A 13,637-nucleotide genomic window follows, 5' to 3' on the forward strand; every position below is an offset into this window, starting at 1 on the left:
GGGCAGAGCTGGGTATCATGAGGGAGAGGGGCTGAGAGGGGCGGGGCTAGGAGGGGGCGGGGCAGGGTAGCGGGAGGGGCGGGGCTAGAGGGGGCGGGGCAGGGTAGCAGGAGGGGCTAGGAGGGGGCGGGGCAGGGTAGCGGGAGGGGAGGGGCTAGAACGGGCAGAGCTGGGTATCATGAGGGAGAGGGGCTGAGAGGGGCGGGGCTAGGAGGGGGCGGGGCAGGGTAGCAGGAGGGGCTAGGAGGGGGCGGGGCAGGATAGCGGGAGGGGAGGGGCTAGAAGGGGCAGAGCTGGGTATCATGAGGGAGAGGGGCTGAGAGGGGCGGGGCTAGGAGGGGGCGGGGCAGGGTAGCGGGAGGGGCGGGGCTAGAGGGGGCGGGGCAGGGTAGCAGGAGGGGCTAGGAGGGGGCGGGGCAGGGTAGCAGGAGGGGCTAGGAGGGGGCGGGGCAGGGTAGCGGGAGGGGAGGGGCTAGAAGGGGCAGAGCTGGGTATCATGAGGGAGAGGAGCTGAGAGGGGCGGGGCTAGGAGGGGGCGGGGCAGGGTAGCGGGAGGGGAGGGGCTAGAAGGGGCAGAGCTGGGTATCATGAGGGAGAGGGGCTGAGAGGGGCGGGGCTAGGAGGGGGCGGGGCAGGGTAGCGGGAGGGGCGGGGCTAGAGGGGGCGGGGCAGGGTAGCGGGAGGGGAGGGGCTAGAAGGGGCAGAGCTGGGTATCATGAGGGAGAGGGGCTGAGAGGGGCGGGGCAGGGTAGCGGGCGGAGCAGGGTAGCGGGAGGGGGCGTGGCTAGGAGGGGGCGGGGCACCAGCCGACGCTTGCGCAGTCGGAATGGGGCCCCGCCCCACAGCAGAGCCGGCGAGCGTGGGGTGACCGGGGTCCGCGCCCGCGCGCGGGGTCCGCAGCGTTTTTGCGAAGCCTTCCGCCCCGCAGGCGCCATTTCACGTACTCCCCGCGCGCGCTGGGACCGGCGCATGCGCAGTTCTCTCCCATGTCCCATTGTGCGCATGCGTATATCGCCAGTCCTTTTTTCCTTTCGTGCGCGTCGCCCAAGCGATTCTACTTTCCCTTAATGCGCATGCTCCGCTGCTTTTCCCTCCCCCCGCCCAGAATTGCGCACTGAGCGTGCAAGTTTCGTCCAGTCCCTGATGCGCATGCGCTTTTTGTTAGTCTCCTCCCTATGACGTCACAGACGCCGCCATCTTGTCCTGCCCCTCATGCGCACGCGCCTTCCGCACCTTGTCGCTCCCGCGTCGCTGGGTGCATGCGCGGCTCCCCACCCGGCGGGCGCCCTGATTGGCCGGTGTCCGGACAGGGGCGGGGTTAGCGCCAAATACAAACGGCCGCGGGCCGCGCGAGCTGCGGCAGCCGCCGGACCGGAGAGAGAGCAGGGGCTCGGGGGGCGCGAGGGGCCGGACGGACGGCGGGAAGGGAGTGGGGGCGGGGCTGAGAGCAGCTTGTGGGGCGGGGCAGCAGGTCCCCCCCCGGCGGGCACCATGCCGCCCCAGCCGCGAGCCGGCCCCCCGGCCCGGGTGCGCGTGTGCGTCCGCCTGCGGCCCTGCAGCGGGGGGGACCCCTGCGTCCGCGGCCTGGACTCCCGCTCCCTGCAGATCGTCAGCTGGAGGAACAGGAAGGAGACCATGGAGTACCAGTAAGTGGGGGGTCCCCCGCCAGGGGGTGCTGTGCTGAGACCCCCCGGCATCACAGCCCTTCCCCCACCCCCCGCTCTGTCCTCAGGTTCGACACCTTCTATGGGGACCAAGCCACCCAGCACGACGTCTACGCCGGCTCCGTGCAGCCTGTCCTGCGCCGCCTGCTGGAGGGGCAGAACGCCAGCGTGCTGGCCTACGGGCCCACCGGGGCTGGTGAGCCCGGGGGCGGCCGGGCGGAGGGGCTGAGCCCGGGGGCGGGGGCTGTGGAAGCTGAGGAGCTGATTCCTTGCCTCCCACCCCAGGTAAGACGCACACCATGCTGGGCAGCCCGGAACAGCCAGGCGTGATCCCACGGGCGCTGCGGGATGTCCTGCAGATGACGCGGGAGGCGAGCTGCTCACCCAGGGGTGAAGAGTGGGACTACTCAGTCTCCATGTCCTACCTGGAGATCTACCAGGAGAAGGCAAGTATGGGGGTGGGGTGAGGACAGTACTGGGGGGAAGAACTGTCCAGCCAGCTGCTTGACCCACTGCTGCAGATCCACAGGATGGGTACTAAGACCCCAGCTTTGGAGCAGTCTCTGGGAGGCCCCCTTCATTGAGCCAGACTCCCAAGGGGTTCCACTCTTCCTCCACCACCTCCTTAGGCCGGAGGAGCCTGCAGCCCCCCCACTTCCCACGGAGAGCTCTGATCAGTGAGTCCCATTGAGACCTCAGGGGAGACTTGTACAATCTCCGGCAGTATCTGCAGGGCCACGCTGCCAGTGCTGGCAACAACAGGTTCATTAGCTGGCTGGACAGTGTGGCAAATCCTTGGTTAGCCAGGGAAGGAAGTTACAGCCCAGCCCATCCTGGTCAGCCCAAGCCCTGTGCCTCTGACCTCCCGTTGGCCCGGTTCAGGTGTGTCCCCAAAGCCCGCAGAAGCCAACCTTTAACCAGCAGCCCCCCCCAGTCCTGCATTCTCCAGCTGGGCGAATGCTGCTCGGTCCCCAAGGAGAGGTGGGTTGGCCATGGTCCTGGTCGCTAGGTATCAAAGCCCAGGTGACAGGGATTGCCATTGTCTTATAAACTCCACTGATGGGACCTAAGGCTCCAGGCAGCTTGGAGACATTCACAGCTGTAGGTTTGCCTACCCTGAGAGCTGACAGACCTTCTCCCCATTGCGTGATGGTGCAGCATAGACGGGAAACTGTGACACACAGGCTTCATCAAAATATGACACAAAATTCCCACTTTATCCCACCCACCAGTCTGAGTGGAGTTGGCAGGTGTATGTGGGAGTGAACCAGGAGGGAGATGGGCTAGTAGGCTCTTGCTGATCTGAGATGGGCTGATGGGGGATTCCCTCTTGGTCGGGGGTGGGGAGAGAGAAACTGAGACACCAGGGGACAGGTGTGTGATGCATGTGGAGAAGTGCACTGGCTGGGGCTGGTGAGATGATGGGGCGGGGAGAATCTTGGCAGTCCAGGATAAGGGTGGGAGGGTGCTGGGAGCCCTGCCTGACTGGGATGGGGGGGCAGGGGTGGGGCTGCTGGGAACACTGGTAGGGGGCAGCAGGATCCTTCCTCTGATAATCCCTCCAACTCCAGGTGCTGGACCTGCTGGAGCCGTCCCAGCAGGACCTGCCGATCCGGGAGGACCGGGACCGGAACATCCTGATCCCGGGGCTGACTGAGCGAGAGCTGGGAGGCTTCGGGGACTTCGAGCGGCACTTCCTGCCAGCCAGCCGCAACCGCACTGTAGCCTCCACTCAGCTCAACGACCGCTCAAGCCGCAGCCACGCTGTGCTGCTGGTGCGGGTGGCGCAGACCCAGCAGGCGCCCCCCCACCGCCGCCGCACGGCCAAGCTCTGCCTCATTGACCTGGCTGGCTCTGAGGACAACCGGCGCACTGGCAACCGTGGCCTGCGGCTCAAAGAGAGCGGTGCCATCAATGCCTCCCTGCACGTGCTCAGCAAGGTGGTGGACGCCCTCAACCAGGGGCTGCCCCGTGTGCCATACCGCGACAGCAAGCTCACCCGCCTGCTGCAGGTGCGCTGGCCGCCGGGATCCTCCCCTGGAACAGGGGTGGGGCGGGGGCCAGAAGCTGCAGGGGAGGAATGCACGCTGGGGTCCTATCCTGGGGCGGGGGTGCACACACCAGGACTCTGCCCTGACACTGCTCCCACCTGGTGTTCTCCAGCAATGGAGCAGGGAGCTCTTGGGCATCAGAGGCTCAGTATCAAAGTCGAACTGGGTCGGGATATGGGGCCTGGAGCGCAGAGAGCCGAGGGGGACAAAAACCAAATACCGGGGAAGGGGTAGCACCAGATGCACAGTCCCCTGCCCTGCCCAGCTTTGCCAGCGTGAGGGGACTGGTGCAGGAATCCTGGGTTCTCTCTCAGCTCTGGCAGGGGACTGGGAGCTGGTGGTTAGAACAGGGGCAGGTGCAGGACTCCTGGGTTCTCTCTCTCCCCAGGACTCCCTGGGGGGCTCAGCTCACAGTGTGATCATTGCGAATGTCGCCCCCGAGCAACACTTCTATTTTGACACGCTGAGCACACTGAACTTTGCTGCCAAGTCCAAGCAGGTGGTGAACCGGCCCTTCACCCAGGAGACACTGCAGGCCCCAGGTAAGGCCGGGCCAGGCCAGGCTGCCCTGTCCATGGGGCTAAGGGATCAATGGGGGGGGGTGACCCCAGGGGTTGTGCCCAGCCTGGCCTCACCCTTCTCTTCCCACAGCTGCACGCAAGAGACCTCATGAGGATCCTGGAGCCGGCAGTGCCAGCCCAGGGGCCAAGAGTCCTCACAAGGAGGAGCCCCCTGAGGCCAAGCCGCTCAGGTGAGGGGTGGGAGCCCTGGGGAGGGGGTGTGCGGGGGAGCGTGGTGGGAGTTGCTGGGCTAATGGTCAGTCTCCTCTCCCCCAAGCTCCCTGCTGCCCCTGGAGCAGCTGGACCCAAGGCTGGTGCAGCGGCTGCTGGGCCTGGAGCAGCTGGAGAAGCAGCAGGGGGGTGCCGGGCAGAGGCTGCCGCTGCTCAGCACCCCCCGGCGGGAGCGGGTGGCCCTGCTGCGCCAGCTGGAGGAGACACGCAGCGAGCTGCAGGTGGGTGAGCCCCACATCCATGTGCTGCTCCCCGGGGACCCCCAGAGCCCTGCCTGGCTCCTTGAGGACTCCCGCATGGCTCCCTGTACCCTTACACCTGACCCTGGGGACCCCTGCGTGGTTCCCCTGCACTCTCTCTAGCCCCACCCAGCTCCTGGGGAACCCCCACCCCGTAACCTGTTCGCATAGACAGCCCCATAACCCTTCTCCCATTGCTTCCCTGGTTCCCTCCAGCCCCAAACCCCCTTGTGCCCAGCTGGCCTGTGACTGGCCCCCGTGTGCCCCCCACCTGCCCTCCCCACTGACCGGGCCTCCCCTACAGAAGCTGAAGGAGAGGCAGAAGGAGCTAGAAGCTGCGGCACTGCTGGACAACGCCTGTCAGCCCAAGCCCCTACACAGCAGCAAGGCCCCCCCCAGGGCCCGCAAACAGGCTGTGGTGCTGCCCCTGCAGCAAGGTAAGGGGGCTCAGGGCCCCAATCCTGGCCTTACCGAACTGCTAGACAGCCCTCGTGTAGAGCAAAACCCGGGTGTCCTGGCTCCCAGTGCCCCCTGCTCTAACCATGGACCCCACTCCCGTCCCAGAGCCGGGATGGAACCGGGTGTCCCGGCTCCCAGTGCCCCCCCTGCTCTAACCATGGACCCCACTCCCCTCCAGAGCCGGGATGGAACCGGGGCTCCTGGCTCCCAGTGCCCCCCCTGCTCTAACCATGGACCCCACTCCCCTCCAGAGCCGGGATGGAACCCGGGGGTCCTGGCTCCCAGTGCCCCCCGCTCTAACCATGGACCCCACTCCCCTCCAGAGCTGGGATGGAACCGGGTGTCCTGGCTCCCAGCCCCCCCTGCTCTAACCATGGACCCCACTCCCGTCCAGAGCCGGGATGGAACCGGGGGTCCTGGCTCCCAGTGCCCCCCCTGCTCTAACCATGGACCCCACTCCCCTCCCAGAGCCGGGATGGAACCGGGGGTCCTGGCTCCCAGTGCCCCCCCTGCTCTAACCATGGACCCCACTCCCCTCCAGAGCCGGGATGGAACCGGGTGTCCTGGCCCCCAGTGCCCCCCCTGCTCTAACCACTGGACCCCACTCCCCTCCCAGAGCCGGGATGGAACTGGGTGTCCTGGCTCCCAGTGCCCCCCCTGCTCTAACCATGGACCCCACTCCCCTCCAGAGCCGGGATGGAACTGGGTGTCCTGGCTCCCAGTGCCCCCCCTGCTCTAACCATGGACCCCACTCCCCTCCAGAGCTGGGATGGAACCGGGGGTCCTGGCTCCCAGTGCCCCCCTGCTCTAACCATGGACCCCACTCCCCTCCAGAGCTGGGATGGAACCGGGGGTCCTGGCTCCCAGTGCCCCCCCTGCTCTAACCATGGACCCCACTCCCCTCCAGAGCCGGGATGGAACCCGGGGGTCCTGGCTCCCAGTGCCCCCCGCTCTAACCATGGACCCCACTCCCCTCCAGAGCCGGGATGGAACCGGGGGTCCTGGCTCCCAGTGCCCCCCCTGCTCTAACCATAGACCCCACTCCCCTCCAGAGCTGGGATGGAACCGGGGGTCCTGGCTCCCAGTGCCCCCCCTGCTCTAACCATGGACCCCACTCCCCTCCCAGAGCCGGGATGGAACTGGGTGTCCTGGCTCCCAGTGCCCCCCCTGCTCTAACCATGGACCCCACTCCCCTCCAGAGCCGGGATGGAACCGGGGGTCCTGGCTCCCAGTGCCCCCCCTGCTCTAACCACTGGACCCCACTCCCCTCCAGAGCCGGGATGGAACCGGGGGTCCTGGCTCCCAGTGCCCCCCCTGCTCTAACCATGGACCCCACTCCCCTCCCAGAGCCGGGATGGAACTGGGTGTCCTGGCTCCCAGTGCCCCCCCTGCTCTAACCATGGACCCCACTCCCGTCCCAGAGCCGGGATGGAACCGGGTGTCCTGGCTCCCAGTGCCCCCCCTGCTCTAACCATGGACCCCACTCCCCTCCCAGAGCTGGGATGGAACCGGGGGTCCTGGCTCCCAGCCCCCCCTGCTCTAACCACTGGACCCCACTCCCCTCCAGAGCTGGGATGGAACCGGGGGTCCTGGCTCCCAGTACCCCCTGCTCTAACCATGGACCCCACTCCCGTCCCAGAGCCGGGATGGAACCGGGGGTCCTGGCTCCCAGTGCCCCCCCTGCTCTAACCATGGACCCCACTCCCGTCCCAGAGCCGGGATGGAACTGGGTGTCCTGGCTCCCAGTGCCCCCTGCTCTAACCATGGACCCCACTCCCCTCCCAGAGCCGGGATGGAACCGGGGGTCCTGGCTCCCAGTGCCCCCCCTGCTCTAACCATGGACCCCACTCCCGTCCCAGAGCCGGGATGGAACTGGGTGTCCTGGCTCCCAGTGCCCCCCCTGCTCTAACCATGGACCCCACTCCCCTCCCAGAGCTGGGATGGAACCGGGGGTCCTGGCTCCCAGTGCCCCCCTTGCTCTAACCACTGGACCCCACTCCCGTCCCAGAGCTGGGATGGAACCGGGGGTCCTGGCTCCCAGTGCCCCCCCTGCTCTAACCATGGACCCCACTCCCGTCCCAGAGCCGGGATGGAACTGGGTGTCCTGGCTCCCAGTGCCCCCCCTGCTCTAACCATGGACCCCACTCCCCTCCCAGAGCCGGGATGGAACCCGGGGGTCCTGGCTCCCAGTGCCCCCTGCTCTAACCATGGACCCCACTCCCCTCCAGAGCCGGGATGGAACTGGGTGTCCTGGCTCCCAGTGCCCCCCTGCTCTAACCATGGACCCCACTCCCCTCCCAGAGCCGGGATGGAACCGGGTGTCCTGGCTCCCAGTGCCCCCCCTGCTCTAACCATGGACCCCACTCCCGTCCCAGAGCCGGGATGGAACCGGGGGTCCTGGCTCCCAGTGCCCCCCTTGCTCTAACCACTGGACCCCACTCCCCTCCAGAGCTGGGATGGAACCGGGGGTCCTGGCTCCCAGTGCCCCCCCTGCTCTAACCATGGACCCCACTCCCATCCCAGAGCCGGGATGGAACTGGGTGTCCTGGCTCCCAGTGCCCCCTGCTCTAACCATGGACCCCACTCCCCTCCCAGAGCCGGGATGGAACCGGGGGTCCTGGCTCCCAGTGCCCCCCCCTGCTCTAACCATGGACCCCACTCCCCTCCAGAGCCGGGATGGAACTGGGTGTCCTGGCTCCCAGTGCCCCCCCGCTCTAACCACTGGACCCCACTCCCGTCCCAGAGCTGGGATGGAACCGGGGGTCCTGGCTCCCAGTGCCCCCCCTGCTCTAACCATGGACCCCACTCCCCTCCAGAGCCGGGATGGAACTGGGTGTCCTGGCTCCCAGTGCCCCCCCTGCTCTAACCATGGACCCCACTCCCGTCCCAGAGCCGGGATGGAACCGGGTGTCCTGGCTCCCAGCCCCCCCTGCTCTAACCACTGGACCCCACTCCCCTCCAGAGCCGGGATGGAACCGGGGCTCCTGGCTCCCAGTGCCCCCCCTGCTCTAACCATGGACCCCACTCCCGTCCCAGAGCCGGGATGGAACCGGGTGTCCTGGCTCCCAGTGCCCCCTGCTCTAACCATGGACCCCACTCCCCTCCCAGAGCCGGGATGGAACCGGGGGTCCTGGCTCCCAGTGCCCCCCCTGCTCTAACCATGGACCCCACTCCCCTCCAGAGCCGGGATGGAACCGGGTGTCCTGGCTCCCAGCCCCCCCTGCTCTAACCACTGGACCCTACTCCCCTCCCAGAGCCGGGATGGAACCGGGTGTCCTGGCTCCCAGTGCCCCCCTGCTCTAACCATGGACCCCACTCCCCTCCAGAGCTGGGATGGAACCGGGGGTCCTGGCTCCCAGTGCCCCCCTGCTCTAACCACTAGACCCCACTCCCCTCCCAGAGCCGGGATGGAACCGGGTGTCCTGGCTCCCAGTGCCCCTCCTGCTCTAACCATGGACCCCACTCCCCTCCCAGAGCTGGGATGGAACCGGGGGTCCTGGCCCCCAGTGCCCCCCCTGCTCTAACCATGGACCCCACTCCCGTCCCAGAGCCGGGATGGAACTGGGTGTCCTGGCTCCCAGTGCCCCCCCTGCTCTAACCATGGACCCCACTCCCCTCCAGAGCTGGGATGGAACCGGGGGTCCTGGCTCCCAGTGCCCCCTGCTCTAACCATGGACCCCACTCCCGTCCCAGAGCCGGGATGGAACTGGGTGTCCTGGCTCCCAGTGCCCCCCCTGCTCTAACCATGGACCCCACTCCCGTCCCAGAGCCGGGATGGAACCGGGTGTCCCGGCTCCCAGTGCCCCCCCTGCTCTAACCATGGACCCCACTCCCCTCCAGAGCCGGGATGGAACCGGGGCTCCTGGCTCCCAGTGCCCCCCCTGCTCTAACCATGGACCCCACTCCCCTCCAGAGCCGGGATGGAACCCGGGGGTCCTGGCTCCCAGTGCCCCCCGCTCTAACCATGGACCCCACTCCCCTCCAGAGCTGGGATGGAACCGGGTGTCCTGGCTCCCAGCCCCCCCTGCTCTAACCATGGACCCCACTCCCGTCCAGAGCCGGGATGGAACCGGGGGTCCTGGCTCCCAGTACCCCCCTGCTCTAACCATGGACCCCACTCCCCTCCCAGAGCCGGGATGGAACCGGGTGTCCTGGCTCCCAGTGCCCCCCCTGCTCTAACCATGGACCCCACTCCCCTCCAGAGCCGGGATGGAACCGGGTGTCCTGGCCCCCAGTGCCCCCCCTGCTCTAACCACTGGACCCCACTCCCCTCCCAGAGCCGGGATGGAACTGGGTGTCCTGGCTCCCAGTGCCCCCCCTGCTCTAACCATGGACCCCACTCCCCTCCAGAGCCGGGATGGAACTGGGTGTCCTGGCTCCCAGTGCCCCCCCTGCTCTAACCATGGACCCCACTCCCCTCCAGAGCTGGGATGGAACCGGGGGTCCTGGCTCCCAGTGCCCCCCTGCTCTAACCATGGACCCCACTCCCCTCCAGAGCTGGGATGGAACCGGGGGTCCTGGCTCCCAGTGCCCCCCCTGCTCTAACCATGGACCCCACTCCCCTCCAGAGCCGGGATGGAACCCGGGGGTCCTGGCTCCCAGTGCCCCCCGCTCTAACCATGGACCCCACTCCCCTCCAGAGCCGGGCTGGAACCGGGGGTCCTGGCTCCCAGTGCCCCCCTGCTCTAACCATAGACCCCACTCCCCTCCAGAGCTGGGATGGAACCGGGGGTCCTGGCTCCCAGTGCCCCCCCTGCTCTAACCATGGACCCCACTCCCCTCCCAGAGCCGGGATGGAACTGGGTGTCCTGGCTCCCAGTGCCCCCCCTGCTCTAACCATGGACCCCACTCCCCTCCAGAGCCGGGATGGAACCGGGGGTCCTGGCTCCCAGTGCCCCCCCTGCTCTAACCACTGGACCCCACTCCCCTCCAGAGCCGGGATGGAACCGGGGGTCCTGGCTCCCAGTGCCCCCCCTGCTCTAACCATGGACCCCACTCCCCTCCCAGAGCCGGGATGGAACTGGGTGTCCTGGCTCCCAGTGCCCCCCCTGCTCTAACCATGGACCCCACTCCCGTCCCAGAGCCGGGATGGAACCGGGTGTCCTGGCTCCCAGTGCCCCCCCCTGCTCTAACCATGGACCCCACTCCCCTCCCAGAGCTGGGATGGAACCGGGGGTCCTGGCTCCCAGTGCCCCCCCTGCTCTAACCATGGACCCCACTCCCGTCCCAGAGCCGGGATGGAACCGGGGGTCCTGGCTCCCAGTACCCCCTGCTCTAACCATGGACCCCACTCCCGTCCCAGAGCCGGGATGGAACCGGGGGTCCTGGCTCCCAGTGCCCCCCCTGCTCTAACCATGGACCCCACTCCCGTCCCAGAGCCGGGATGGAACTGGGTGTCCTGGCTCCCAGTGCCCCCCCTGCTCTAACCACTGGACCCCACTCCCCTCCCAGAGCCGGGATGGAACCGGGGGTCCTGGCTCCCAGTGCCCCCCCTGCTCTAACCACTGGACCCCACTCCCGTCCCAGAGCCGGGATGGAACTGGGTGTCCTGGCTCCCAGTGCCCCCTGCTCTAACCATGGACCCCACTCCCCTCCCAGAGCCGGGATGGAACCGGGTGTCCTGGCTCCCAGTGCCCCCCCTGCTCTAACCATGGACCCCACTCCCCTCCAGAGCCGGATGGAACCGGGTGTCCTGGCTCCCAGTGCCCCCCCTGCTCTAACCATGGACCCCACTCCCGTCCCAGAGCCGGGATGGAACCGGGGGTCCTGGCTCCCAGTGCCCCCCTTGCTCTAACCACTGGACCCCACTCCCCTCCAGAGCTGGGATGGAACCGGGGGTCCTGGCTCCCAGTGCCCCCCTGCTCTAACCATGGACCCCACTCCCATCCCAGAGCCGGGATGGAACTGGGTGTCCTGGCTCCCAGTGCCCCCTGCTCTAACCATGGACCCCACACCCCTCCCAGAGCCGGGATGGAACCAGGGGTCCAGGCTCCCAGTGCCCCCCCCTGCTCTAACCATGGACCCCACTCCCCTCCCGAGCCGGGATGGAACTGGGTGTCCTGGCTCCCAGTGCCCCCCGCTCTAACCACTGGACCCCACTCCCGTCCCAGAGCTGGGATGGAACCGGGGGTCCTGGCTCCCAGTGCCCCCCCTGCTCTAACCATGGACCCCACTCCCCTCCAGAGCCGGGATGGAACTGGGTGTCCTGGCTCCCAGTGCCCCCCCTGCTCTAACCATGGACCCCACTCCCGTCCCAGAGCCGGGATGGAACCGGGTGTCCTGGCTCCCAGCCCCCCCTGCTCTAACCACTGGACCCTACTCCCCTCCCAGAGCCGGGATGGAACCGGGGGTCCTGGCTCCCAGTGCCCCCCCTGCTCTAACCATGGACCCACCACTCCCCTCCAGAGCCGGGATGGAACTGGGTGTCCTGGCTCCCAGTGCCCCCCCTGCTCTAACCATGGACCCCACTCCCCTCCAGAGCCGGGATGGAACCGGGTGTCCTGGCTCCCAGCCCCCCCTGCTCTAACCACTGGACCCAACTCCCCTCCCAGAGCCGGGATGGAACCGGGGGTCCTGGCTCCCAGTGCCCCCCTTGCTCTAACCACTAGACCCCACTCCCCCTCCCAGAGCCGGGATGGAACCGGGGTGTCCTGGCTCCCAGTGCCCCTCCTGCTCTAAACCATGGACCCCACTCCCCTCCCAGAGCTGGGATGGAACCGGGGGTCCTGGCCCCCAGTGCCCCCCCTGCTCTAACCATGGACCCCACTCCCGTCCCAGAGCCGGGATGGAACTGGGTGTCCTGGCTCCCAGTGCCCCCCTGCTCTAACCATGGACCCCACTCCCCTCCAGAGCTGGGATGGAACCGGGGGTCCTGGCTCCCAGTGCCCCCTGCTCTAACCCTGGACCCCACTCCCGTCCCAGAGCCGGGATGGAACTGGGTGTCCTGGCTCCCAGTGCCCCCCCTGCTCTAACCACTGGACCCCCACTCCCGTCCCAGAGCCGGGATGGAACTGGGTGTCCTGGCTCCCAGTGCCCCCCTGCTCTAACCATGGACCCCACTCCCCCTCCCAGAGCCGGGATGGAACCGGGGGTCCTGGCTCCCAGTGCCCCCCCTGCTCTAACCATGGACCCCACTCCCGTCCCAGAGCCGGATGGAACCGGGTGTCCTGGCTCCCAGTGCCCCCCCTGCTCTAACCATGGACCCCACTCCCCTCCCAGAGCCGGGATGGAACCGGGGGTCCTGGCTCCCAGTGCCCCCTGCTCTAACCATGGACCCCACTCCCCTCCAGAGCCGGGATGGAACTGGGTGTCCTGGCTCCCAGTGCCCCCCCCGCTCTAACCATGGACCCCACTCCCTTCCCAGAGCTGGGATGGAACTGGGTGTCCTGGCTCCTAGCCCCCCTAACCCTGCCCCCTGCTCTGCAGCGCACACCCCCCTTGGGAAGCAGGCCACACCCAGTGGAGAGGAAGGGGTCCTGGTCATACAGAGGAAGCAGGTGAGAGGGGCTGTTGCACAGGCTATCTTGGAGGTGCATTGCTGAGGGGGGCACGAGTGTTGGGGGGGCAGTTGAGAGGGCTGGGGCAGTAGGGGGTGGAAAGGGGCAGGGTGGGGTGAATGGGGGAGACAGTTGTGCTGGGGGGCAGAGTTGGGGGGTGGATTGCTGTGCTGGGGGGCCCCCTGGTAGTGGAAGGTCACTGCCCCCAGCCCATGTCTCCCTCCCAGGGCCAGGCCGATGGGCCGGGGGCTGAGAACCAGGCTCCACCCTGGGAGCTGATGCTGCGCCCTGACCTGCTGGCCCGGAGCCGGGAGAACCTGGTGGTGCTGCTCAACCAGGGCAGTGCCAAGGAGCTGCGCGCCCTGCACCGCATCGGGGACAAGAAAGCCCAGCTCATCATGGCCTGGAGACAGCTCCACGGGCCCTTCACCCAGGTACCTGCGGGGGGGCCGGGGGGGCGGCGAGGCGGGGGCTGCGGGGGGGCAAGGGACACGGCCAGTCACTCTGCCCCTCTCTCGCAGGTGGAGGACCTTCAGAAGGTGGAGGGGATGACAGCCAAACAAGTGGCCTCTTTTCTGAAAGTGAGTGTGGGGGGGTTATGGGCCTGGGGCAGGGGGCAGGCCCCTGTGTCAGTGTCGGGGGCTGGGCCAGCGGTGGGATGGACAAGGGGTGAGGGACAGGGCTGGGGCGCAGGAGCATGGAGTGCAGGGGGTGGGGGTGTGGGGGGGAAGCAGGGACTGGGGCAAGCAGGGGCATGGGGGGAAGCTGGGGGGGTGGTTGGGGCAGGGTGAAGTGGGGGGCAGGGGCGTGGGGGGAAGCTGGGGGGCAGGGTGAAGTGGGGGGGAGGCTCGGCTTGGGGGGAAGCTGGGGGGGTGGTTGGGGCAGGGTGAAGTGGGGGGCAGGGGGATGGGGAAGCTGGGGGGGCAGGGTGAAGTGG

At 67.9% G+C, this 13,637-nt stretch overlaps 1 protein-coding gene across 1 annotated transcript; it reads left to right on the top strand.

The window, feature by feature from the left end:
- Positions 1 to 1,184: 1,184 nt before the first annotated feature.
- On the top strand, positions 1,185 to 13,281 carry LOC102934813 (kinesin-like protein KIF22; the record flags this gene model as incomplete). The annotated part of the gene is given in 11 exon segments (XM_037898809.2): positions 1,185 to 1,646; positions 1,733 to 1,860; positions 1,950 to 2,110; positions 3,236 to 3,676; positions 4,104 to 4,257; positions 4,367 to 4,466; positions 4,553 to 4,727; positions 5,050 to 5,182; positions 12,630 to 12,700; positions 12,928 to 13,134; positions 13,222 to 13,281. Coding segments are annotated over 11 exon segments (2,064 nt in total), but the record flags the coding sequence as incomplete, so codon positions are not given.
- Positions 13,282 to 13,637: the final 356 nt, after the last annotated feature.

This window comes from Chelonia mydas, chromosome 6 (genome assembly GCF_015237465.2).
Source record: "Chelonia mydas isolate rCheMyd1 chromosome 6, rCheMyd1.pri.v2, whole genome shotgun sequence".
Taxonomy (NCBI): domain Eukaryota; kingdom Metazoa; phylum Chordata; order Testudines; family Cheloniidae; genus Chelonia; species Chelonia mydas.